We start from the raw sequence: 25,774 nt of genomic DNA, 5'->3' as shown, positions 1-25,774 counted from the left end.
TTGACCGGGCTGCTCTCCAACTCCTGACCTCAAATGATCCACCTACCTTGGCCTCCGAAAGTGCTGGGATTACAGGCGTGCGCCACCACGCCCCACCTGGACAGAAGTAGTTTTAAAACTGATCTGCTTCTGCTTCAAAGTCAAACCATTATTCCAATAAAGATGAACTAGCTTCGTCAATGTGGAAGTGAATAATACAGGAAAGTGATTTTTTGGTACTTGAAAAATATTTAAGTATTTTTGGAACAACTTGGGTATGCTGTTCTACTTTTTCAACTGTCACGGTAAATACAGATCAAATGTTTTCAGTGACAGCTGTACTGTAAGTGTGAAATACTGGATGTCAAAGATGTAGAATAACAAGAAGTAAGTAACATATCCCATTACAAATTTTTATATTGATTTCAGGTTGATATGATATTTTAGAAAGGTTAAATAAATTGTAATGTTAAAATTAATTTCACCTGTTTCTTTTTACCTTTTAAAAGTGTGGCTACTAGAATATTTCTAATTACATGTGTGTTTTTTGTTACTATTCTATTCAATAGCAATGGGCCGGGCGTGGTGGCTCATGCCTGTAATCCCACTATTTTGGGAGGCGGAGGCAGGCAGATTGCTTGAACCTAGGAGCTTGAGACCAGCCTGGGCAACGTAGTAAGACCTCGACTCTACCAAACACACACACACACACACACACACACACACACACACACACACACACACACACACACACAAGATTAGCCAGGTGTAGTGGCATGCACCTGTAGTCCCAGCTACTCAGGAGGCTGATGCAGGAGGATCATTTGAGCCTAGGAGTTTGAGACCAGCCTGGGCAACATAGTGAAACCTTGTCTCTGCAAAAAATTTAAAAATTAGCTGGGTGTGGTGACACATGCCCGTGGTCCCAGCTTCTTGTCTGGGGTGGGAGGATTGCTTGAGTCCAGGAGGTTGAGGCTGCAGTGAGCTGTGATTGCATCACTGCACTCCAGCCTGGAAAACAGAGCGAGACCCTATCCAAAAAAACCAAACCAAACCAAACCAACAAAAACCAGCGATGATCTAGAATCACCTGCCCTCTTATTTGCACCAGTGTTCCCTCTGAGAGAATTATGCACTGTGATTCTATTTGACAAGAGGGCCATCTAAGTCACTCGACTCCCCTCTCAACGCCCACTGTGGAAGCTGAAGGAGCCAGAGTCGAGAAGTTTGCTGTGAATCTGAGCAATTAGATCCTTCCTCCCAGGACTTAGATTCTGGAGTAAGTGGTGCAGAGACAGAAGCATTATTTGGAAGTCATATCAGCATAGGATCAGTGTCAATGTGTAGCCTAGACTTGTAAATTCCCCCACACTGCATTGCGGCTATGAATGGAGTGGGGGCGGAAGGGACAGCGAGGAATCAGATAGCATGTCCACTACAGAAGTATTATCAGAGGAAGATGTTAACTCAGAGGAAGACCAGGCCAAGCCTCAAGTCTGATGGGTTAGGTGAGCCTCTGAACAGAAGAATAAGCAGTAAGGCTGGAAGCCAGGGAGAAGGAAGAAAATAAGAGTGTGCAGTGGAGAATGAGCTGTAAAGAGGTCTGGACTAAGAATGAATGGTGGATGGGGGTGGTAGCAGATGAAAGAAACCACATAAAGCAAAAGATTAAGACACAGGTTAGGACACTATGCTTGCCCTAATCCGCAGTCCTAGGAAAACCATTCTCTGAGTTTTGGAATGAAAACCTGGGTTAATTAAAGAAAAAACACCCTCTGGGAACATCATTGTCATAGCACTCATGGGGACTTCTGCTGCCAAAAAAAGAAACAATAGGCATGACCTCTTCCCTCCTTCCTTCTGCACCAGGGAGGAATGGTGGGCCCTGCCTGTTTCCTATCTTCACATCCTACTTCCTCTATAGCCCAGGTCGTGGGGTTCCCACAAATGGGATGGATGCATTTTGTTTTTGTTTTAAAGAGACAGTGTCTCTCTCTGTTGCCTAGGCTGGAGTGGAGTAGAGTAATTATAGCTCACTGCAGCCTCGAACTCCTGGGCTCAAGCCATCCTTCCACCTGTCTTCCAAGTAGCTGGGATTATGGACACACACCACCAGATCCAGCTAATTTCAAATTATTTTTGTAGAGACAGGGTCTCACTACATTGCACAGGCTGGTCTTGAACTCCTGGCTTCAGGCAGTCCTCTCCCACGACCTCTCAAAGTGTTGAGATTGTAGGCATGAGCCACTGTACTTGGCCTGATTCTGTTCTTTTTTTTTTTTTTGAGATAGAGTCTCGCTCTGTCACCTAGGCTGGAGTGCAGTGGTACAATCTCAGCTCACTGCAACCTCCGCCTCTTTGGTTCAAGCGATTCTCCTGCCTCAGCCTTCCAAGTAGCTGAAATTACAGGCATGTGCCACCATGCCTGGCTAATTTTTTTTGCATTTTGAGTGGAGACGGGATTTCACCACGTTGGCCAGGCTGGTCTGGAAGTCCTGGGCTCAAGTGATCCTCCCACCTCGGCCTCCCAAAGTGCTGAGATTACGGGTGTGAGCCACTGCAATTGGCCTGATTCTGTTCTTAACCTCTTCCTTATCCTCTACTTCGGAGGCCATCTTCCTTTTCCCCTCCTGTGCCTTTGTCTCTATTTAATGCCTTGCATGGGATGTAACTTACTCCTCCCAGAGGCTGGAAATGTTTCTCGAACCTCAGCTCAGTGACCACAGCCCTGCTTTCTGCCCACTGACCACTGCTCAATCCCTGCCTGACGACTTGACAGGTGTCAGATGCTCTTACATTTTCCATGGCTTTCTCCCCACACTACCACGTTGGATAACCTGCGGACAACATTGCTTGGTGCCTTGGAGTCTGATGACCTGGTTAACTGTTATACTGTGCATTCTGTTCTGTCTACAGAGCTCCTCACACCGCCTTTGCTGAGAGCCCCTCCCTATGGTGCCTCTTTTGTTGCTGTTTACCCCCAGGAATCTGGTCCTGCCAGGAGACTCATGATCACAGCCACTGATTCAGGTAGATCCTCTGAAATAATCCAACCGCTATCTCAGCTCTCTCTGCCTGGAAAAACCTTTCTCCATAGGATCCAATCAAACTCAGCCTATCAATATACATCTTTCCAGCTTTTACTTTGATTAATACCCTGCCATTTGAGCAATTTCTCCCATTGTTTTTCCCGAAGACTAGCTTCACTGGCCACCTGCTGCTGAGTGAGTTTTAGGAGTTCAGTGGTATTTGTTTAGTTCACTTGATGTATTCCAAATGCCCACATCAATGCATGGCACACAGTAGATGCTCAAAAAAAAATCATTGAATGAATGAAATAGAAACCATAACTCAGAATCTTCAGAGGGGTTAACACACATTACCAATGACTAGTACTCGTGTTTACAAATAATTCATAGGGTATATCTTACTTATAGCACCAAAGGTAGATTTGTTTTATCAATACTGGGTTTAAGAACATCCTTTAGTATAAATAGCAAGTAAACATATACAAAAGCAGAAGCTCTTTTCCTTTCCACTTTGATGTGGATTTCATTTCTACTCTAGCATTTCCACCGTCACTGCTGACCAGCTTTGCCAACCGCTAACCCAGGTGCTACCATACGGACCCAGTGGACCCTGCCTACCAGCCCCTCCTCTTCATTCTCCTCCTGGATCTCTCCAAAGGCCTCCTAACTGGTCTTCCAATTCCCTTTTTCTCCATCCTCCCACACATCCTCTGCAAGTGGCCATTGGTTCTCCTAACACTGTGAATTATATCGGACAGAGCATGGGGTCGCAGAATGGCTGAAGAGGACTCACCACCAAGCTGTTTAGAGATGGACATGATAGGGCCAGAGCTCAATCCACCTTCAGAAGGTGATGTGGGGTGATGGTACATTGGCCTCTGTCTCAGGATCGTGAGGTTTGAGTTTCAAACCTTGCCCCCTTTCTCTTGCCCAGTTCTGATTTCAACCCCATTCAACTTGTCAGAATTTTGAGTGGATGTTTTCTCTGGTTTCTTTAGTTGGAAACTCGGGCAGCTCTGGGCTGAATGGACTGACCCATGGCCCCCAGTGTGAGTGATACTACCTGTTCCATTCCTCGGGCAGCGGAATGTCTTGAGAGCCAGGACACCTGGCGTCTAGGCCTGGCTCTGCCACTAGCTGCATGACTTTAGGCAAATCACATCACCTCTCCAGGCCTCAGTTTTCACACCTGGGAAATGAAGAGGTTGCATTAGGTTAGTGATTCCCCACTTTTTACTTCATTCCCCTCCCAAACACAACCAGTGATGCCTATTTACCTATGAGACACACACCCTGTACAGCTCCTGGGTGCGAACTTTAATTTCATCCCTTTTTATTTTCTTTTTGTTGCCCAGGCTGGAGCGCAGTGGCGTGATCTGGTTCACTGCAACTTCCACCTCCCGAGTTCAGGCGATCCTCCTGCCACAGCCTCCCAAGTAGCTGGGACTACAGGCGTGTGCCACCATGCCCGGCTAATTTTTTGTATTTTTGGTGGAGATGGGGTTTTGCCATGTTGGACAGGCTGATGTCAAACTCCTGAGCTCAAATAATCCACCCTCCTCAGCCTCCCAAAGTGCTGGGATTACAGATGTGAGCCACTGCGCCCAGCCTCATGCCTTTCTTTTTCTTTTCTTTCTTTTTTTTTTGAGACAGGGTCTCGATGTATCGCCCAGGATGGGGTGCACTTGTGCAATCACAGCCACTGCAGCCTTTGTCTCCCAGGGTCAAGTGATTATCCTGTCTCAGCCTCCTGAGTAGCTGGGACTAGAAGTGCACACCACCATGCCTAGCTAATTTTTGTATTTTTTGCAGAGGCAGGATCTCCCTATGTTGCTCAAGCTGGTCTTGAAGTCCTGAGCTCTAGGGATCCACCTGGCTAGTGGATCCACCAAAATGCTGGGATTATAGGCATGACCCACCGTGCCCAGCTGGCTGGCCTATTATCTCATACTTTTATTCAAGACTCCTCCACCCAACTACCATTCTTGCGGTCAGCTATGCCTGCAACTTTTCTCTTCTCAGATAGATGGTAAATCGCATGAGATTGTACCTATCATTGCTCTGCGATCACTGCCAACAACAGTAACGGGGCCAAGGTGGGAGGATTGTTTCAGCTCAGGAGTTTGAGACCCGTTGGGCAACATAGCGAAACCTCGTTTCTACAGGAAAAAAAAAAATTTTAACCAAATGTGGTGGCACATGTCTGTAAGTCCCAGCTACTCAGGAGGCTGAGGCAGAAGGATCACTTGAGAGAGTCCAAGGCGATAGAGGCTACAGTGAGCCATGATCACACCACTGCACTCCAGCCTGGGCAATAGAGCGAGACCCTGTCTCAAAAAGAAAACAAAAAAAGTGACTGGTAAAACAGGTGTTTAGCAAGTAGTTGGTGAATAAGTGAATGATGAAAAGATTGAAAGCACAAACAATGAATGAAACTATTTCTGTCTACTGATTTCCTCCTTTAGCACATCCACGTATCCTAGTCTTTCTCATGGTTTTTGAGACAGGGTCTTTCTCTGTCGCACATGCTGGAGTGCAGTGGTGTGATCATAGCTCACTGCAGCCTCCAACTCCTGGGTTCAAGAGATCCTCCCACCTCAGCTTCCTAAGTGGCTGGAATTACAGGTGTGTGCCACCATGCCTGGCTACTTTTTTTTGTTTGTTTTTGTAGAGACAAAGTTTTCGCTATGTCATCCCGGCTGGCCTCGAACTCCTGGCCTCACATAATTCTCCTCCTCGGCCTCCTAAAGTTTTGGGATCACAGGCAGGAGCCACTACACCTGGCCGTCGTTCTCCTCTTCTATGATAAACACTCACACAAACACTTAGACAATTATCAACCCCAGGTAGGTTCTCTCTTAACTTTAAGAGTCAAAATATTCGAAATATTTGTGAGGCTCAACTGTTTCCAGTTCCTCATATCCTATTTCTCCTAAATCTCTGCATTCTTGCATCTGCTCTCTCCACACCAGTGAAGCTATTTGCACCAACATCATCAAGATCTTACATGTTGCCCAATCCAGTGACAACAGATTTCTATCTTTGTTTTACTTGATCTCCTAAGTCCTAACAGTATTTTAATGTCTGCTGAGTTTATTATTCTTATATATCCAGAGGGGAGACAGAAATGATTTTTTAAAACAGGAAAATGACAGTAGAAATAGTTATTGCTTTTGTTTTCCCAAGGCAGTCAGTTTAAAGGACACTAAATACAACACAGTTTAGAGATTACAGGGATTCATTTGAGTTTTTTTTTTAATACTTCATCTTTTTTAACCAAGCAAAAATGTTTTTGTTTTTTAAGACAGTTTCGCTCTGTTGCCAGGCTGGAGTGCAATGGCACGATCTCGGTTCACTGCAACCTCTGCCTCCTAGGTTCAAGCGATTTTCATGCCTCAGCCTCTGAGTAGCTGGGATTACAGGCATGTGCAACCCCGCCCAGCTTCTTCGTGTATTTTTAGTAGAGACGGGGTTTCACCATGTTGGCCAGGCTGGTCTCGAACTCTTGGCCTCAAGCAATCCACCTGCCTTGGCCTCCCAAAGTCCTGGGATTGCAGTTGAGAGCCACCATGGCCAGCCTGTTTTGGTTTTTTGAGATAGGGTCTCGCTCTGTCGCCCAGGTTCAAGTGCAGTGGTGTGATCTCGGCTTACTGCAAATGAACCTACAGGTTCAAGCAATCCTCCCACCTCAGCGTTATGAGTGGCTGAGACTACATGCATGTACCACCATGCTGGGCTAACTTTTGCATTTTTGGTAGAGATGGGGTCTTACTCTGTTGCCCAGGATGGTCTTGGACTCCTGAGCTTAAGTGATCCTCCTGCCTTGGCCTCCTAAAGTCCTGGAATTAGAGGGGCGAGCCACTGTGCCTGGCCACTATACTGATTTTTTTTTTTTTTTGAGTCAGAGATTCTCTCTTGTTGTACAAGCTGGAGTGCAATGGCATGAACTCGGCTTACTGCAACCTCCGCCTCCCAGGTTCAAGTGATTCCCCTGCCTCAGCCTCTCAAGTAGCTAGGATTACAGGCGCGTGCCACCATGCCCAGCTAATGTTTTGTATTTTTAGTAGAGATGGGGTTTCACCATGCTGGCCAGGCTGGTCTCGAACTCCTGACCTCAGGTGATCCGCTTACCTTGGCCTCCCAAAGTGCTGGGATTACGGGTGTGAGCCACCGTGCCCGGCCTATACTGATTTTTACAGCTTGGATGTGCTGCCTCTTTTTGTACTTTGTATAAATGGCATCACAGCCACGTGAGGTGGCTCACGCCTGTAATCTCCGCACTTTGGGAGATCAAGGCAGCTGGATCGCTTGAGGTCAGGAGTTTGAGACCAGCCTGGCCAACATGGTGAAACCCCATCTCTATTAAAAATACAAAAGTTAGCTGGGGGTGTGTTGGCATGTGCCTGTAGTTCTAGCTACTTGGGAGGCCGAGGCAGGAGAACCCAGGAGGCGGAGGTTGCAGTGAGCTGCGATCAAGTCAATGCACTCCAGCCTGGGCAACAGAACAAGACTCCATCTAAAAAAAGTAATAAATAAATAAATAAATGGCATTATACAGAATGTACTCTATATGTTTTGCTTCTTTTGTTGCACGTGATATTTGTGAAATTCGTTAGTATTGCATTGGGTTGTTGAGGCTCCCTTATTCTCACTGCTGCCTGAGACTTCTTTTAAGAAAGCTCTGCGCCTCCCTACTTGGGACTTTCCTTCCCACAGTAATTATGGTTCCCTCACTTCCAATAACATTTCTGTTCCTCCTTCCATGCTTTTCCTCCATAAGTCTGATCACCATCTAATGTGCTATACATTTAATCTATTTATTTTATTCTTTGCTTCTTACCTAGAACTAACTTCCATGGAGTCAGATCAGTGCTCAGTACTCTTTGAACAAGTAAACCTCAGTGACCTCCGCATGGCATCCAGCATGCTCGTGGGGGGAGGGAATGCCAGGCTGCCCAGACTGCAGACGGGCCAAGAACTGCAACAGGCTGGGCGTGATGGCTCACGTTTTTCATCCCAGCATTTTAGGAGACTGGGATGGGCAGACCGCTTGAGGCCAGTAGTTCGAGACCAACCTGGTCAACATGGTGAAACCCCATCTCTAAAAAAAAAATTTTTAAACTAGTTGGGTATGGTGGTGTGTGCCCAAAGTCCCAGCTACTAGGGAGGCTGAGGTGGGAGGATCACCTGAGCCTGGGAGGTTGAGGTTGCAGTGAGCCATGATCCCACCACTGCACTCTAGCCTGGGCCACAGAGTGAGACCCTGTCTCAAAAACAAAAAGAAAAACAAACAAAAAAACCCTGCAACAAAGGGTCATTTAGCAGGAGAGCACAATCTGATGGCGCACCAGGTATGGCTCTCTTTCTGTAATATTTATACCATAACCATAAATATACATGTGAAAATTCTACATAAAATGATTGCAAGTAACTTTTTAAAGCTTATGACAATCAAGAGACAAAAAGGTTCAGAAACATCTATTAATAGGGAGTATCTGAACTTTCTGGATTTATATGCTTTTGCATGTTTTGAATTTTTATAATAAGCATCTATTGATTTAGTAATTAAAAATCAAGGGATAAAATGCCATAATTGAGTCACATTTATCCTATTACTGTCAAAACAGTTCAATATTTACAAATTGATATAAAAATAAAACAAACAGCCAGGCCTAGTGGCTCCACCTGTAATCTCACCTAAGGTAAGACGATCACTTGAGGCCAGGAGTTTAAGACCACCCTGGCAGCATAGTGAGACCCTGTCCAAAAAAATGTTAAAAAATTAACCGGGGGCAGTGGCATGTGCCTGTAGTCCTAACTACTCGAGAGACTGAGATGGGAGGATCACTTGAGCCCAGGAGTTTGAGCCTGCAGTGAGCTGTGATCATACCACTACAATCCAGCCTGAGTGACAGAGTGAGATCCTCACTAAAAAAAAATCATGAAGTCATACAATATTTTATAAAATCACAAATCTAACAACAATAGAAGAGTACCTGGCTTATCATAAGCACTTAAGTATTTCTTGAATGAATGAATGAAAATATATTAATATGTTAAATCATCCCAATAGGTCAAGTAAAAACAAAACCCCACAATCCCACAATGTTACTAATAAATGCTGAAAAGGTATTAAGAAAGAATCCAGCACCCATTCCTGATGAAAATCCTTGGCAGGCAGTAAAGAAGAAGGTTTCCGTCACATGTCTCCCTGCAAACCACTGCAATCTGGCTTTTGCTGGCACCCTGCCATCAAAACTGCTTTCCCCAAGGCGATCAGTGCCCTACATATTGCCAAATCCAATGCACTTGGATGGGTACCAATAAATATGTAACGAATTAAGGAACGGAGGATAAAAGAATCTCACATCAATGGCATCATCCTTAACAATAGAACACCAGCATCTCTTTAAAGTCAGAATAAAACCAGGATGTGAGCTACTGCTATCATTTGATGATGTTTCTGGAAGCTCAGGCAAAAATAAAACAAAAAAACCATAAGGTACAGCTACTGGTAATAAGGTGAGAAAATCATCTTTCTTTGTGTAGAACCTCAGTGAATTATGCAAAAAACTCTCAGAAATAATAAGAGAGTTCTGGAAATTTATGGATACACAAATGGTAATTGTTTTCCCTGAATGTCAACAAATGTGATGTCTATGATGGGTACTGAGACAATTGAGAAAGTAATTTTTTTTTAAAAAAAAAAGGTGCAGAATCTGGCTAGGAGGTGGCTCATGCCTATAGAATCTGATCAGGTGTGGTGGCTTGGCATCTTTTGGGAGGCCAAGGCGGGTGGATTACTTGAGGTCAGGAGTTCAAGACCAGCCTGGCCAACATGGTGAAACCCTGTTTCTACTAAAAATACAAAAATTAGCTGGGCATGGTGGTAGGCTCCTGTTATCCCAGCTACTCGGGAGGCTGAGGCCGGAGAATTGCTTGAACCTGGGAGGCAGAGGTTGCGGTGAGCCGAGATCGAGCCACTGCACTCCAGCCTGGGTGACAGGTCTCCAAAAATAAACAAACAAATAAATAAGTAAACAAAGGATCTTACGAATAAGAAGAATCTTACAAATAAGAAGTAAAACAATCTAGGTGAAGGGTACAGAGTTCCAGCATTACAAATTAAGAAAGAGTCGGGTGTGGTGACTCACACTTGTAATGTCGGTGCTTTGGGAGGCTGAAGCAGGAGGTTTGCTTGAGGCCAGGAGTTCGAGACCAGCCTGGGCAGCATAGCAAGATCCTGTCACAACAACAACAATAGCAGCAACGACAACAACAACAAAACAAATGAAGAAAGAAAAAAGTGCACAGAGATTAAGATTTTTATTCTCCAACTGGTTAAATATGAAATGTAAATGATGCTTAGATTGTGAAATTTACATTAAATTCTAGGGAAAGACACAGGCTTGGCATCCTCCCTGGACAGGCCAGGTGCCACTGAGCCACGAGAAAGGGTCAAGATTGGTAAGCTGGAGGCTGATACTGCCCCACCCTGGAAAGCACATTCTGTGCCCCTTGTTGCAATCTGGAATCCCCCCCGACTGAAGTTCCTGAACTTGTAACCTCAGCTGACCTGGGATAACAATTCTGTTTTCTTAGTAAGGAAGCGATGTGACAAACACAGAAAAATGTAAAAACAAGTTTAGAGACGATGCATGAATAAGTCATACCTGTGGCATTAATACTCTTGTATTAGGTTCAGCAATTTGTTTTTATAGACCTAGTGATAATATGTAGATTTTGCATATTACAGTATTTAGGGTGAGTGAAATGCTTAAGACAATCTGGTATATTCAATGTGCATTTATTTATTTATTTATTTATTTGGGACAGGGTTTCTCTCTGTCACCCAGGCTGGAGTGCAGTGATCTCGGCTCACTGCAACCTCTGCCTCCTGGGCTTAAAGAATCCACCTGCCTCAGCCTCCCAAGTAGCTGAGACTACAGGTGTGCAACACCACGCCTGGCTATCTGTTTTGTATTTTCTTGTAGAGATAGGGTTCACCATGTAGTAGTCCACGCTGGTCTCAAACTCCCGAACTCAAGCAAACCTCCCAAAGTGCTGGGATCACAGACCTGAACCACCACATCCAGCCCTATGTTGAAATTGATTGATCAATGATCACACCGTTCTAGGCACTGGGCATATAGTGATGAAAAAGATAAATTTGGCCGGGCAAAGTGGCTCACACCTGTAATCCTAGCACTTTGGGAAGCTGAAGTGGGAGGACCACTTGAGGCCAGGAGTTCAAGAAACCAGCCTGTGCAACATGCCGAAACCCCATCTCTAATAAAGATAGAAAAACTAGCCTGGTGTGGTGGTGCACATCTGTAATCCCAGCTACTCGGGAGACTGACATGAGAATCGCTGGAACCCGGGAGACAGGGGTTGCAGTGAGCTGAGACCATGCCACTGCACTCCAGTCTGGGCAACAGAGTGAGACTTCATCTCAAAAAAAAAAAAAAGAAAAAGAAAAAAGATAAATTTTATACCTTAATGGAGCATAAATTCTATTGGGAGGAAGGTGTGTCTGTGTGTAGGCACAGAAAACAAACAAGTAAAGAAATACACAATGAGCATAATTTTTGCAAGTAATTGATACTGCAAGGAGATAAGCCTGGGTAAGGTGATAGATTGCACTTTAGACTGAAACTCTGTACTTTAGATTGAAGTCCTCTCTGAAGAGATAATACTTTGCGCTGAGATCTAAAATCTACACAGGAGTAAACCATGAATAAATCAAGCAGCTGTGTGTATGGGAAATAGAACGTATAAAGGCTCTGAGGCCAGAGCAAGCTTGGTAGGTTCAAATACCTGTAAAGCAGCCACTGTGACCGTAGCAGAGCTAGGGAGAGGAAGTTCTAGAACAAAGCAAGTGCCTGGTGATGTAGCGCCTTGCAGACCATGTTGAGAAGTCTGGATTTTTTTTTTTTTTTTTTTTTTAGACAAGGTCTTACTCTGTCATCCAGGCTGGAATGCAGTGGTATGATTATGGCTCACTCCAGCCTCGAACTTCAGGACTTAAGTGATCCTCCCACCTCAGCCTCCTGGGTAGCTGGGACTGAAGACAGGTGCCACCATGCCTGGCTAATTAAAAAAAAAATTTTTTTTTTGAGATGGTGTTTCACTCTTGTGGCCCAGGCTGGAGTGCAATGGTGCGATCTCGGCGCACTGCAACCTCCACCTCCCAGGTTCAAGTGAGTCTCCTGCCTCAGCCTCCTAAGTAGCTGGGATTACAAGTGTGCACTGCCATGCCCAGGTAATTTTTGTATTCTTAGTAGAGACAGGGTTTCACCATGTTGGCCAGGCTGATCTTGAACTCCTGACCTCAGGTGATCCGCCCACCTCGGCCTCTGAAAGTGCTGGGATTACCAGTGACAGCCATCGTGTCTGGCTCCAGATTTTATTTTTAATGTGAAGACAAGCCATTGGCAGATTTTGAGCAGGGGTATCATGTGATCTGATTTATGATATTAAAAGACCTTGGGGGCGGCTATAAGATGAAAAGTCTGTAGTGAGGAAGGTATGAATGAATGGAAGCTGAAGGATCATTTGGGAGGCTTACCCAGTCCGGGTGAAAATGATACTTACTTGGAAGAGGATGGTGACAGTGTAAACAGAGAGAAATGAATAGCTGGGAGGTGTGTTTTGAAGGTAGGGTCAGAGGAACTTGACTATGGATTGTGTGTGGGGTGTGAGGCAATAAGGAATCAAAGACTTCTAGAGTTTGGACTAAACTAAACAAAACAGCTAGGTGGATGGTGGTGGAATTTCTTGAATTAGGAAAGATATTGGAGGTTGGGAGAGAGACAGGTTTGTTTTGAGGGGAAATCAAGAATTCTGGTTTGGACCTGTCAAATTTGGGATGACTGTTTGATAAAGCACATAAGGATGATCAACAGGTAGCTGGTTATGGGAGACAAGAAGTGTGTTATCAGCTTGTAGATGACATTTACAGACATGAGACTTTCTTTTCTTTCTTTTTTTTTTTTGAGACAGAGTTTCGCTCTTGTTACCCAGGCTGGAGTGCAATGGTGTGATCTTGGCTCACCGCAGCCTCTCCCTCCTGGGTTCAGGCAATTCTCCTGCCTCAGCCTCCTGAGTAGCTGGGATTACAGGCACACGCCACCATGCCCAGCTAACTTTTTGTATTTTTAGTAAAGATGGGGTTTCACCATGTTGACCAGGATGGTCTCGATCTCTTGACCTCGTGATCCACCCACCTCGGCCTCCAGACATGAGACTTTCAAACAAGGAAAGAGCCTAGGCATGGCAGCTCACACCTGCAATCCCAGCACTTTGGGAGGCCAGCAGGAGAATCGTTTAAACCCAGGAGTTTGAGATCAGCCTGGGCAATATAACAAGCCCCTGTCTATTTAAAAAAAGTTAGCTGAGTGTGGTGGTGCACATCTGTGGTCCCAGCTACTCGGGAGGCTGAGATAGAAGGATTGCTTGAGCCCAGGAGGCTGAGGCTGCACTAAGCCATGACTGAGTCACTACACTCCAGCCTGGGCAACAGAGTGAGATCCTGTTCCAAAAAAAAAAAAAAAAAAAAACAAACAAGGGAAGAACTTAAGTGGAGTCCAAGTCTAAAGACTGAATCCTAGGATTTTTTTTTTTTTTTGAGGTGGGAGTCTTGCTCTGTCACCCACGTTGAGTGCAGTGGCACAATCTCTGGTCACTGCAACCTCTGCCTCCTGGGTTCAAGTGATTCTCATGCCTCAGCCTCCCAAGTAGCTAAGACTACGGGCATGCATCACCACGCCAGGCTAATTTTCGTATTTTTAGTAGAGGTGGGGTTTGCCATGTTGGCCAGGCTGCTCTCAAACTCAAACTCTTAACCTCAAATGATCCACCTGCCTCAGCCTCCCAAAGTGCTGGGATTACAGGTATGAGCCACTGCGCTCAGCCCCTAGGATGTTCTAATATTTACAATAAGGGGGAAAGAGGATTAGGAACAAACAAAAGGAACAAGAAAGAATAGGGGCAAACCAAGAGTGGTGTGTCCTGAAACTCAAGAGAAGAAAGTAATATATTACGTCGAATGTTGCTGAGGTGTTGGGTAAGATAATGTCTGAGACTTGGCCACTGGATAGGCATACTGAAGAGAGTCAGTGATCGTCACCAGACAGGTTTCTCAGGCAGTTGTAGAGCCTGGGCCAAAAGTACAAGCTGAGGTCTACACACCATATGTTTAAATACTAAATGCTATCAGCCAAGCAAACTGCTAAATAAAATACATGTTATCCTCCTACCTTGACAAACGCATATTCACCATATGTGTTTGGAAGGCAAGTTTCAAATTTAGAATTCTCTGATTCCAAGAGTTTCTCTCCAGAATGAATTGGCACAGGGAGGACTAGTCCCCCCCTTTTTTTTTCTTTCTTCCCTTCATCTGTATGAACAAGCATGAACCCTCTAGGCTGAATGTGTAACCTCCACCAACACAGTCCTTCCCACCTCCACTCCAGCAAATAGCCATCTCTTAGGTATAGAGACACACATGCCACATCCGTTGGATCTGGGGAGCAGCCCCTCTCAGGCTCTGGGAACTTTTAGACAAGGAATCCCAGGGTTTTAGGTACTCTGAGTAGGGTCTGGGAAGGGACAACTTCTGACTAGCCATGTTTGCTTGGCCCTGTGCATCCCTTGCCTAAAGGGGAAAACACAGCTGGAGGATGACCAGTGTGGGGCTCCCTACAGCATGAGGCATTAGGGCTGTATTAGAGTGGGTTAAAGAGAGAATGGGAGAATAGGAGGTGAGATGGGAAGGAAGAAAATGTACATAGCTCTTCGAAAAAAATTTTTCTATAAAGAGGTAGTAGCTAGAGGGAGAAGGAGAGCCAAAGAAAGCTTTGTTTTATGTTTTCTTTGCTCGTTTGTTTTTTCTTTTTTGTAGAAATAGTGTCTCTCTACATTGCCCAGGCTGGTCTCTAACTCCTGGCTTCAAATGACCCTCCTGCCTAGGCTTCCCAAAGTGCTGGGATTACAGATGTGAACTACTGTGACTGGCCTTTGCTTTGTGTTTTTAAAGATAGCACTTCCAGATGCTTATGGAAATGATCCAGTAGAGAAAAATGTTGATGATGAGAAGAGAATGGGGATGGTGGTAGGGGCAGAATGCCTGAGCAGGTGAGAGGGATAGGATCAGATCCAAGGCTTGAATGCAAGAATTGGTCAAAGGAGGTCCATGGACAATTTCTCCACTATAAGAGGAGAGAAAGCAGATTAAATTGGAGCAGATGTAGTTAGGTTGGTAGATCTGGTAGTGGGAAGAAAAATACAACATTATTTTCTAATTGCTTCTAATACTTACAATTAAATAGTAACTGACAATTAGGGAGAAATAAGTTATGAAAAGTTATGTGGGACACTTAAAAATGGTTAAGATGGCAAATATTATGTGCAATTCTTTTTTGAGACAGGGTCTCACTCCGTCACCTAGGCTGGAGTGCAGTGGTGTGATCATAGCTCACTGCAGCCTTGACCTCCCTGGGCGCAGGTGATCCTCCAGGGTCAGCCTCCTGAGTAGCTGGGACTACAGGCACACACCACCACACCTAGTTAATTTTTTTGTACTTTTTTGTGGAATTGGGATTTTGCAGCCTGGTCTCAAACTCCTGGATTGAAACAATCCACCTGCCTCAGCCTCCCAAAGCAGTGAGATTACAGGCAGGAACCACTGTGCCCGGTCTCTGTGTATTTTATTACAATTAAAAATAAATTTTTAAAAAGGCTACTAAATGACTATCTTTCTTCTCCTCCAAAAATAACAGTTGTCTGGGAAAACAGAAAAGTGAATATATTAGGGGGCAGCACTGGGTGGTCAACTGGAGATTTACGGACATAAATTTAAAGCAAAACCAACAAGCATGGCTGCTACTGTAAGCAGAATGGTAAGTTAACAGTTTGATTGATATATAAGATTTGTGGCTTCAATTAAAAATATTTAAGAGAATTTGATTAATTTAGCTGAAACTGAATGTTTAAAAATTTCTGAATTAATAAATAATTTCAGACTTATTAGGTTTATAAATAGTGTTTAAGCACTTAGCAATTCTGTTTGTCGGATTTATAAGTCAGCCTTGTCAGATGTTTGAAGCACTTAAGAGATTCAAATTTGTAATTGTGCTTAAAAATGACAAAGCTGAAGGAAAATTTATTATGCAGCCTTTTAAGGGATGTTAAATACTCAGGGGAATTTATTATGTCACGTTTACATTTTAGCATTGATACAAGAACAAATAAAAATTGTACATAACTTTAGATTAGATATACTAAATGTATAATAATGATTCATGAGCTATGTTAAAGGACTGGGGAAAACTAGGTTTTTAGATTTACAATTTAATAAATTGCATGTTAGTTAAAATACAAGTAACTGTAAATATACTTGTCTATGCACTGAAGCTCAAATTCAGGTGCTAAAACTATAGCTGTTCCCTGAGAAATGCCGTTATATGCCAATCTCACTATTTTATTTTCTGAGCATGGGTGTCTGTCTCCCATGATCCCTCCAAATCCCTCTAAAATGACAGAAAAATATAGAGTTGACCTTTGAACAACATGGGAGTTAGGGGCACCAACATTGAAAATCTACATGTAACTTTTGACTCCCCAAAAACTTAACCACTAATTACTACTGGTCGCAAGCCTTATGGATAACATAGTCAGTTAACATGTACTTTGTTTGTTATATGTATTACATACTGTATTCTACAATATTAAGAAAATCACAAGGAAATAAAAATCAATTTACTATTCATTAAGTAGAAGTGATTCATCATAAAGGTCTTCATCCTCAACATCTTCACTTTGAGTAGGTTGATGGGGAGGAGGAAGAAGAAGGGTTACTCTTGCTGTCTCAGATGTGGCAGAGGTGGAGAAGGTAGAAAGGGAGACAGAAAAGGCAGGCAAACTTGGTGTAACTTTTTTTTTTTTTTGAGATGGAATCTTACTGTGCCATCCAGGCTGGAGTGCAATGGCGTGATCTCGGCTCACTGCAACCTCTGCCTCCTAGGTTCAAGTGATTCTCCTGCCTCAGCCTCTTGAGTAGCTGGGATTACAGGTGCCTGTCACCATGCCCAGCTAATTTTTTGTATTTTTAGTAAAGATGAGGTTTCACCATGTTGGTCAGGCTGGTCTCGAGCCCCTGGCCTCACGTGATCCGCCCCCCTCAGCTTCTCAAACTGCCGAGGTTACAGGCGTGAGCCACTGCACCTGGTCCTTGGTGTAACCTTTATTTAAAAAATCCACGTATAAGTAAACAGTGCAATTCAAACCCATGTTGTTCAAGTGTCAACTGTATATTTTATATTTATACATACATACATACATAATACATACAAATTTTACATATAAATCCAAAATTGCTAGAAAACAAGAAAGAGACTTGTCAGCATATGAGAAATTGTGAGGAAATCCTGTAAGAACACATCAGGGGTCAAATCAATGGCAGAACCAGGGTAGAGAAACTCGATGCTAAACACTCCTAAGGGAAGGCAGTTCTTCCCAAGGAAGCCTGCGGGAAATCCAAGATCAGAGTAAACAAATATTAAGAGTGAGACAGTCTCCCAGGGCAGTCATTAAGATAATTAATTAATTTTACGGGCCCTGGCTGGGTCAGATGCCGCCCTTCTGCCTGGTTCCAGGATGATCAAGCTCTCAGGATGAAGACCCCCAAGCTACTTTTTGAACAAGGGAATAAATAATTTGCCTGGGGAAGACGCTGAACTTGAAAGTTGGCCTGGATCGTGAAGCAGAGCCTTTCTTAATAGGGCATCTGAAACAATTGAGGCTGATGTCAGGGAGGAGAAGAAAAGGCTGTCACCAATGCCTGCCCCCAGATCACAGCCACAGGTGTAGATAGGACACTTTGGGGTAGCCACAGAAGTTGCAGCAGGTGAGCAGTACCCCAGATAATGTTTAGCTACCAAGAAGGATGCAGGGTCCCACCTCCAGAATATAAACTACCTGGTTGGGCCGTACATTTACCCTTGAACTTTATGGGATTCTCATTTGAGCTGATGCTCAGCTTCTAACACCACTGCAAAATCTAGAGAAATGAACTTGTAGATAAAAAAAATAGAATCTCAAAAAAAACCTGGTAAAACGTATGCTTTACATAAATGTGAATGTGTACATGTAAATAATTTTTTTAAATCTGAAGCTATGACTTCATCAGATTTCAGTGTTGTTCAAGCAGGAAAAGGCCTGAAAGGATGCTATGGCTCAAATTGCCCCAAGGAAGGCTGCAGAGGCAGAGTATGTCTAGATTCTCATAGAAAGATGTCTGTTATGAAATTTCTAAAACATTGCAATGAGTCAAGTGCACAGCTTCTGGGGTGCTGGCAATATTTCATTTCTCAATGTAAAAATGTTTAGCTTTGTTTGTTTTATGTTCTTTTTTTCCTGTGTGTGTTATATTTCTGTACATACGGTATTTTATAATAAAACATTTTAAAAATAAATAAACCAAGACTGACCACTAGATTTGTGATTCTGAAACCTGATGGCACATTAGAGCAATCTAATTTTTAAAAATTTTGTTTAGTTTAAAAACCTAGTTTAAAAAATATTGGTGTCCACTGGGGAAGACAAGATTGGAGAGGGAGAAAGTGGGGCAAGAGCAGAAAAACTACTGATTGAGTGCTATGCTCACCACCAGGGCATTCTTATTCCAAACCTCAGCATCATGCAATATACCTTTGTAACAAACCTGCACATGTAACCCCTGAACCTATAATAAAAGTTGCAAAAATTTTTAAAATAAATTTGTGAACCTATAATAAAAGTTGCAAAAAATTTTTAATAAATTTGTGTCTAGAGTACAGTGAAGACTAAATAAATTAGAATCTCATAGGTGGGGTCAGAGTTACGTATCTGAGAGCCACCATACTAGAAGAATAAAAATAAACTTAACAAGAGGAACCATCAATCACAATAATTATAAATGGGTTAAATTCCCTTGTTAAAAGACAGAACTCAAATGACATCACTGAGATCCAAGTTTTCTTCATGTCTTAGGTCTCCTACCTTGGTATTAATTTTGTTCTGAAATTACTTGTGGCTGTAAGATTTCTGCAGCAAATATTGTCCCTATAACCTTGTAGGTTCATGTTAAGAGGGAAAGAACTCTTGAGTTTGTCCCAGAAGTTTCAGTAAAAGTTTATCTCTTTTTTACTACTGTGATCCTGTGCTTATTGCTGAGACAATTGCTATACCAGAAGTCTTTGACTGGCTAGGACTAAGTCACATGCATACACATCAGATCTACTCCTTCCCCACATGTAGTGTGGAGTCAATTCTACGAGAACTACGTGGGATAAGAGTGTGAGGGGGGAGGTGGAACCTTAAGCAAAACCCAGGAGCTATTAGCAGAAGTGGGGTGAATGGGAGCTGGGCAGCCAAAAAGAAAAAAAATCTTCCATAATGGAAATATTATGCATTTAAGGCACTAGATAACAACAACTAAACCAAAGTGGGTGGGTTGAAAGTGGAGGTTAAGAAATGAAAACTGGTTGAATAAAAAATCCTGCCTTACTGGAAAGTTATCTGTGGCCTTGACTGTGGCTGAAGAAGGAGCTTTAATGGGAGTAGACAGGCATAGTCAATATTCATGGCTCCTAGTACTGGGCTGTGGCTCACACGTGTAATCCCAACACTGGGAGGCGGAGGCAAGAGGATCCCTTGAGCCCAGGAGTTGAAGATCAGCCTGGGCAACATAGGGAGTCCCTGTCTCTACAGAAAATGTAAAAATCAGCTGGGCATGGTGGCTCATGCTTGTGGCCCAGCTATGGGGCAGGAGGATTGCCTGAGGAATCCTCCTGGATGTTGGAATTGCAGTGAGCCATGATTGCACCACTGCACTGCAGCCTGGGCAACAGAGTGAGACCCTGTCTGAAAAATACATACATACATATACATATACATATATATGTATACATATACATATACATATACATATACATATATATATATACATATACACACACACACATATATTTTTCCATGGCTCTCATCTCCCCAAATACATATCTGAAGCTCAGATCTTTCCACATTTATATATACACCTGCCTCTCAACATTTATATTTCCGAAAGGCAGTTCAAATTCACCATGTTCCAAATTTAATTATCAACAAACTCCAAATCTGCTCTCCTCTTATCTTTGTTAATAACTCCATTCTCTAAGTCAGAAACTTGAAGTCATTTTTTAATTCCTTTCTCACCTCCATGTTTAATCTTTCTCTAAGAATGGTTATTTTTATCTCCATACCACATCTCAGGTCCACCCCTGATTTGATTCTTCCTCAGCACTTAACGCAACTTTAATTCAGTCATTTGGGTAATTTGTTTGAATATACATATTTTGAGATGGAGTCTCGCTCTGTTGCCCAGGATAGAGTACAGTGGCATGATCTTGGCTCACTACTCTGCCTCCTGGGTTCAAGCAATTCTCCTACCTCAGCCTCCTGAGTAGCTAGGACTACAGGTTTGTGCCACCACGTCTGGCTAATTTTTTGTATTATTTCTAGTAGAGATGGGGTTTCACTGCGTTAGCCAGGATGGTCTCAATCTCCTGACCTCGTGATCATCCCACCTCGGCCTCCCAAAATGCTGGAATTATAAGCGCTAGCTACTGTGCCCGGCCAATTTGTTTGAATATTTATCACTCTCATGGGACTGGATCCATGAGAGGAGGGCCCATGGCAGCCTTTTCATTTTTGTAACCCAGAATGTGAGCTCCGTGACTGGCATTCAGTAGGCATGCAAATATTTGTGGAGAGGCTCACATCTGTAATCCCAGCGCTTTGGGAGGTTAAGGCAGGTGGATTGCTTGAGGCCAGGAGTTCGAGATCAGCCTGGCCAACATGGCAAAACCCAGTCTCTACTAAAAATACAAAAAATTAGCCAGCCGTGGTGGCAGGCACCTGTAATCCCAGGTACTTGGGAGGCTGAGGCAGGAGAATTGCTTGAACCCGGGAAGTGGAGGTTGCAGTGAGCCAAGATCATGCCATTGCACTCCAGCCTGGGTGACAGAGTAAGACTCTGTCTCAAAAAAAAGAAAAAAGAAAGAAAAAAAAAACGCTAGCTAAGAATTATGCGCGGTTTGATAGGCAGCAAATGTTTGCTGGCCCTGATAGATGGTTTTGTATGTTTGAATGGGACATGCACCTAGAAACAATTGTGAAGTTTTTCATTAAAGACTACTTTTGCCAGGTGCAGTCGCTAATGCCTATAATCTCAGCACTTTGGGAGGCTGAGGTAGGAGGATCGCTTAAGCCCAAAAGTCATGAGTGCACTGAGCTGTGATCACACTGCTGTACTCCAGCCTGGGCAACAAAGCAAGACTTTATCTCTACCCACCCCAAACTCCCACCCCCTAAAAAAAAGAGACTACTCTTATGAGCAGCTATGCAGATATTTTATTTTATTTAATTTTGAGACAGAGTCTCGCTCTGTTGCCCAGGCTGGAGTGCAGTGGTGTGATCTCGGCTCACTGCAACCTCTGCCTCCTGGGTTTAAGCAATTCTCTGCCTCAGCCTCCCAAGTAGCTGGGATTACAGGCTCGTGCCACCACTTCCGGCTACTTTTTTGTATTTTCAGTAGAGATGGGGTTTCACCATCTTAGCCAGGCTGGTCTTGAACTCCTGACCTCGTGATCTAACTGCCTCGGCCTCCCAAAGTGCTGGGATTACAGGCAAGAGCCACTGCATCCAGCCCAGATGTGTTTTTAAGTCAAAAAACATATCTCATTAAAAGGTTGGAAGGTTATATATTTTAGCTTGGCAGGTAGTTGCAAATGATTTCTAACGTGTGTGTGTGTGTGTGTGTGTGTGTGTGTGTGTGTGTGTGTGTGTGTCGAGTACAGCTCTGAAAAGAATTTCTTCATGTTTTCTGGCATGGGGTTTTAAAATATGCTCAATAACTGATTTCTTTCTCCATGGAATGAAGAAAATCAACTGTTAGGGAAGAGTCATGCCTGCTAACGAAGACTTGTACATCACAGTTCAATTTCCTGATGCCTTATCCTCAGCTCTGAATCTCCTATTATGATGGACCTAAAATAAGAGGTTCAAGTTTTTCAAGCTACTGGCCATGAAGTGTTGACATATCACTTGAAATCATAGAGCTAACCCTTTTCCACCAAATAGATAGTGACAAAGATGACAGGGAGCAGGTCTATGATTTCTGGTCTTTTATGGCCTTATTAGTATAATATAAAGAAATCTCATCACCTCCTTCATTTTAATTATTCACGTGAGCACCTTCCCCTGGGAGGGCAAGTATGCTTTGGCGTGGAAAAGCAGTTTTAGCACACACCAACGATTTCTTCACAAAACACAGAAAAGACCTCTGTTTGGTGACTGATGTTTGATTGTGATAACAATTTTTATTATTTCATCAGCATGTAAGGTCAAATGCATGCTGCTAAAAAACTGTCTTTTGCTGAACATGGTGGCTCATGCCTGTAATCCCAGCACTTTGGGAGGCCAAGGCAGAAGGATCACTTGAGCCCAGGAGTTTAAGGCCAGCCTGCGCAACACAGAGAAACTTCCATCTCTAGAAAAAATATAAGAAGAAATCAGCCAGATGTGGTGATGTGTGCCTGTGGTCCCAGCTACTTGGGAGGCTGAGGTGGGCGGATCACTTGGGTCTGGGAGTTCAAGGCTGCAGTGAGCCATGCTTGTGCCGCTGCATTCCAGCCTGGGCAACAGAGTAAGATCCTGTCTCAAAACCAACCAACCAACCAACCAACCAACCAACCAATCAAACAAACAAACAAGTAAGCAACAAACTGTCCTTAGCAAGAAAAGCAGTGGGCAATTTCACACTCAGATACAATTATTTTTAAGTAGTCAAGGGAAGTAGAGGACAAAAATGGCCCTCTTTCAGCCCTCCTTGTATTCATGCCCTCTGCTGTATAATGATGTAGCCCCTCCCACTTTTGCTCTGAGATGGCCACGTGTCCTGCTGTGACCCAACGGGACGTCAGCAAATGTGATGTGAACAGAGATTTGGAAAGCATGTGCACATTTGGACTTGCCTGTTCCTGCCCCTTGGTAAGAAATGTGTGGGTGAGCCTGCTGACGGACGTGACCCATGGAATGGAGTGGACTTACCCCAAGTTGTCCCAGCTAAGTCTCTCCCAGCTAGCCAAAGCCAGCTGATGCCCTGACAGGTGAAAGAACCCAGCCAAGAGCAGCAGAGCTGGGTATGTGACCTACAGCCAGGGCTGGCTTCATGACTACAGGATCTTTGCAATTGCACAGAGTCCAGAGTGAAGAAAAGACCACATTTGCTTTAATGCTGTTGCCATCCTCTTGAAATTCTTTTTTTTTTTTTGAGACAGAGTCTTGTCACCCATGTTGGAGTGCAGTGGTATGATCATAGCTCACTACAGCCTCCAACTCCTGGGCTAAACCAATCCTCCTGCCTTAGCCTCCTGAGTAGCTGGGACTACAGGCGCACACTACCGTGCTCTGCTAATTTTATTTTATTGTCTTTTTTTTTAGAGACGAGGACTTACTATATTGCCTGGGCTGGTCTCGAACTCCTGGGCTCAAGCACCCACCTCAGCCTCCCAAAGTGCTAGGATTACAGGTATGCGTCATTGTGTCCAGCCTTGAAATTCTTAATAATTTTAAAATAAGGGGTCCTGTGTTTTCATTTTGTACTGGGCTATACAAATCATGTAGTGGGCCCTGCCCACATCTGAGCACTGACATCTGAGTGAGCCCAGCTGATCCGTGAAGAATAACCCAGCTGGTCTGCAGACTCATGAGATAAATAAATTCTTATCACTTAATTGACTGGGTTGGGTGGTTGCTTTGCATTATTGTAGTAATAGATGCCGACACACCAACACTTTATTTGCTAGACACACAGTGGTCCCTCCATTGGCGTGATGTCAAATACACTTCCAATCTGCATCATCTTACAAAACAATGTTAGACAAAATAAAAAATGGCTTTTGTATTTCTGGTTGCTTTGGATTATTGTAGCAATAGATAGTGATGCATCAAAACTTTCTTTGCTAGACACACAGTGGTTCCTCCGCTAGCATGATGTCAAATACACTTCCAAACTGCAATCATCTTACAAAACAACATTAGGTAAAATACAAACTTGGTTTTGTATTTTGGTTTGCAGTGATAACTGGAACTCAAAATAATCAAGTGTGTCTTTCTCATTCATCTCTGTACCACACAGATAAAAAGAGCTGGTTCTTACTTTTTCCACAGTACTTTCACTCAACTGTAAAATAACATTTTGGCTGGCATGGTGATAACAATGGTAGTTCCACCGTATAATAGAACTATTATTGCCATTTGTGCTATGTCACATACAACCCTGTTAGCAGGTTTGCTTGTGGCTAGTTCCGCTTTCTCCACTAGCATTTTGTCTGTCTTAAATTTGGGCTTGTTTTAGAGGCGTGTTGAAAACAGCATGGCTTGCATCTGCTGTTTTGTCCTCTTTGCAATTAATATTATTATTACTTTTCTTTTTTGAGATGGAGTCTTACTCTGTCACCCAGGCTGGAGTGCAGTGGCGCGATTTCGGCTCACTGCAACCCCTGCTTCCCGGGCTCAAGCAATTCTTCTGCCTCAGTTTCCCAGGAAGCTGGGATTACAGGTGCGTGCCACCATACCCCCTGCTAATTTTTGTATTTTTAGTAGAGGAGAGGTTTCATCATATTGACCAGCCTGGTCTCAAACTCCTGACCTCAGGTGATCCAACTGCCTTGGCCTCCGAAAGTTCTAGGATTACAGGGGTGAGCCACAGCACCTGGCTGTCTTTGCCATTAGAAATATCAATCAATTGCATACTAGAATATATATATACACACATATATATATTAGAGACAGGGTCTTGCTACGTTGGTCTTGAGTTCCTAGACTCTAGAGATCCTCCCACCTTGGCCTCTCAAAATGTTGGGATTACAGGCATGAGCCACCATGCCTGGCCACTAGAAAATATTCTTTTGGGCTGGGCATGGTGGCTCTTGCTTGTAATCCCAGCACTTTGGGAGGCCAAGACAGGTGGATCACCTGAGGTCGGGAGTTCAAGACCATGGTGAAACCCTGTCTCTATTTAAAAAAAATAAAAAGAAGAAAGAAAAAAAAGGAAAATATTCTTTTGTACTTGGTTCAGGAAAACCACTGGTTGTTCCATTCTGTTTTGGAAATAATGTGAAATCTCCAACAGCAGCAGGAAACTATCTGATAAAGTTTTCTAATATAATATACATTGGAGCCAGTAGGGAGATAAATCCCTTGTTCAGTAAAAATCCAATTTTCAGATATTCATAGCCTTGCTTTCCATTCGCACTTTCCCTTTCAGCTGGCTGGGGGAAATCATCATATTCACAGATGCTCTGTCCCAGCAGATCCTGAAGTCCTGTTCACTAATTATGCTTTTGAGTTGCAGTGTTTGTACTACTATGTTTATCATTGTTTTTACACTCCAATGAAACACTTTTTAGTCATTAAGCTATTTTTGTTAATCACAGCCACAACACAATAGTAACAGGAAAAAAAATGCACATGCTACACACATAAACAATAATATACCAACAGTCTAGCTAAGAAAGACTGGCCGGGCGCCATGGCTCATACCTGTAATCCCAGCACTTTGGGAGGCTGAGGTGGGTGGATCACTTGAGGTCAGGAGTTCGAGGCCAGCTTGGACAACATGGTGAAACCCCGTCTCTACTAAAAATACAAAAATTAGCCGGATGTGGTGCCGCACGCCTATAATT

At 43.5% G+C, this 25,774-nt stretch overlaps 1 protein-coding gene across 2 annotated transcripts in view; it reads right to left on the bottom strand.

Annotated features, from left to right (window-relative positions):
• TNRC6A (trinucleotide repeat containing adaptor 6A) overlaps nucleotides 1–25,774 on the bottom strand; it is a 221,969-nt gene that overhangs the window by 184,652 nt on the left and 11,543 nt on the right. For both annotated transcript variants that reach the window (XM_032242977.1, XM_032242975.1), the window contains exon 2: nucleotides 4,072–4,197. In XM_032242977.1, the coding sequence (XP_032098868.1) occupies nucleotides 4,072–4,151 (80 nt within the window). In that variant the 5' untranslated portion in view covers nucleotides 4,152–4,197. The remainder of the gene's footprint in view (nucleotides 1–4,071; nucleotides 4,198–25,774) is intronic.

The sequence above is a fragment of the Sapajus apella genome, unplaced genomic scaffold, assembly GCF_009761245.1.
Source record: "Sapajus apella isolate SASKATOON/1434 unplaced genomic scaffold, GSC_monkey_1.0 scaffold51, whole genome shotgun sequence".
In the NCBI taxonomy this organism is placed as follows: Eukaryota; Metazoa; Chordata; class Mammalia; order Primates; family Cebidae; genus Sapajus; species Sapajus apella.
The sequence above is the reverse complement of the archived record's forward strand: the minus strand, read 5'-3'. Positions and strand labels throughout refer to the sequence as shown.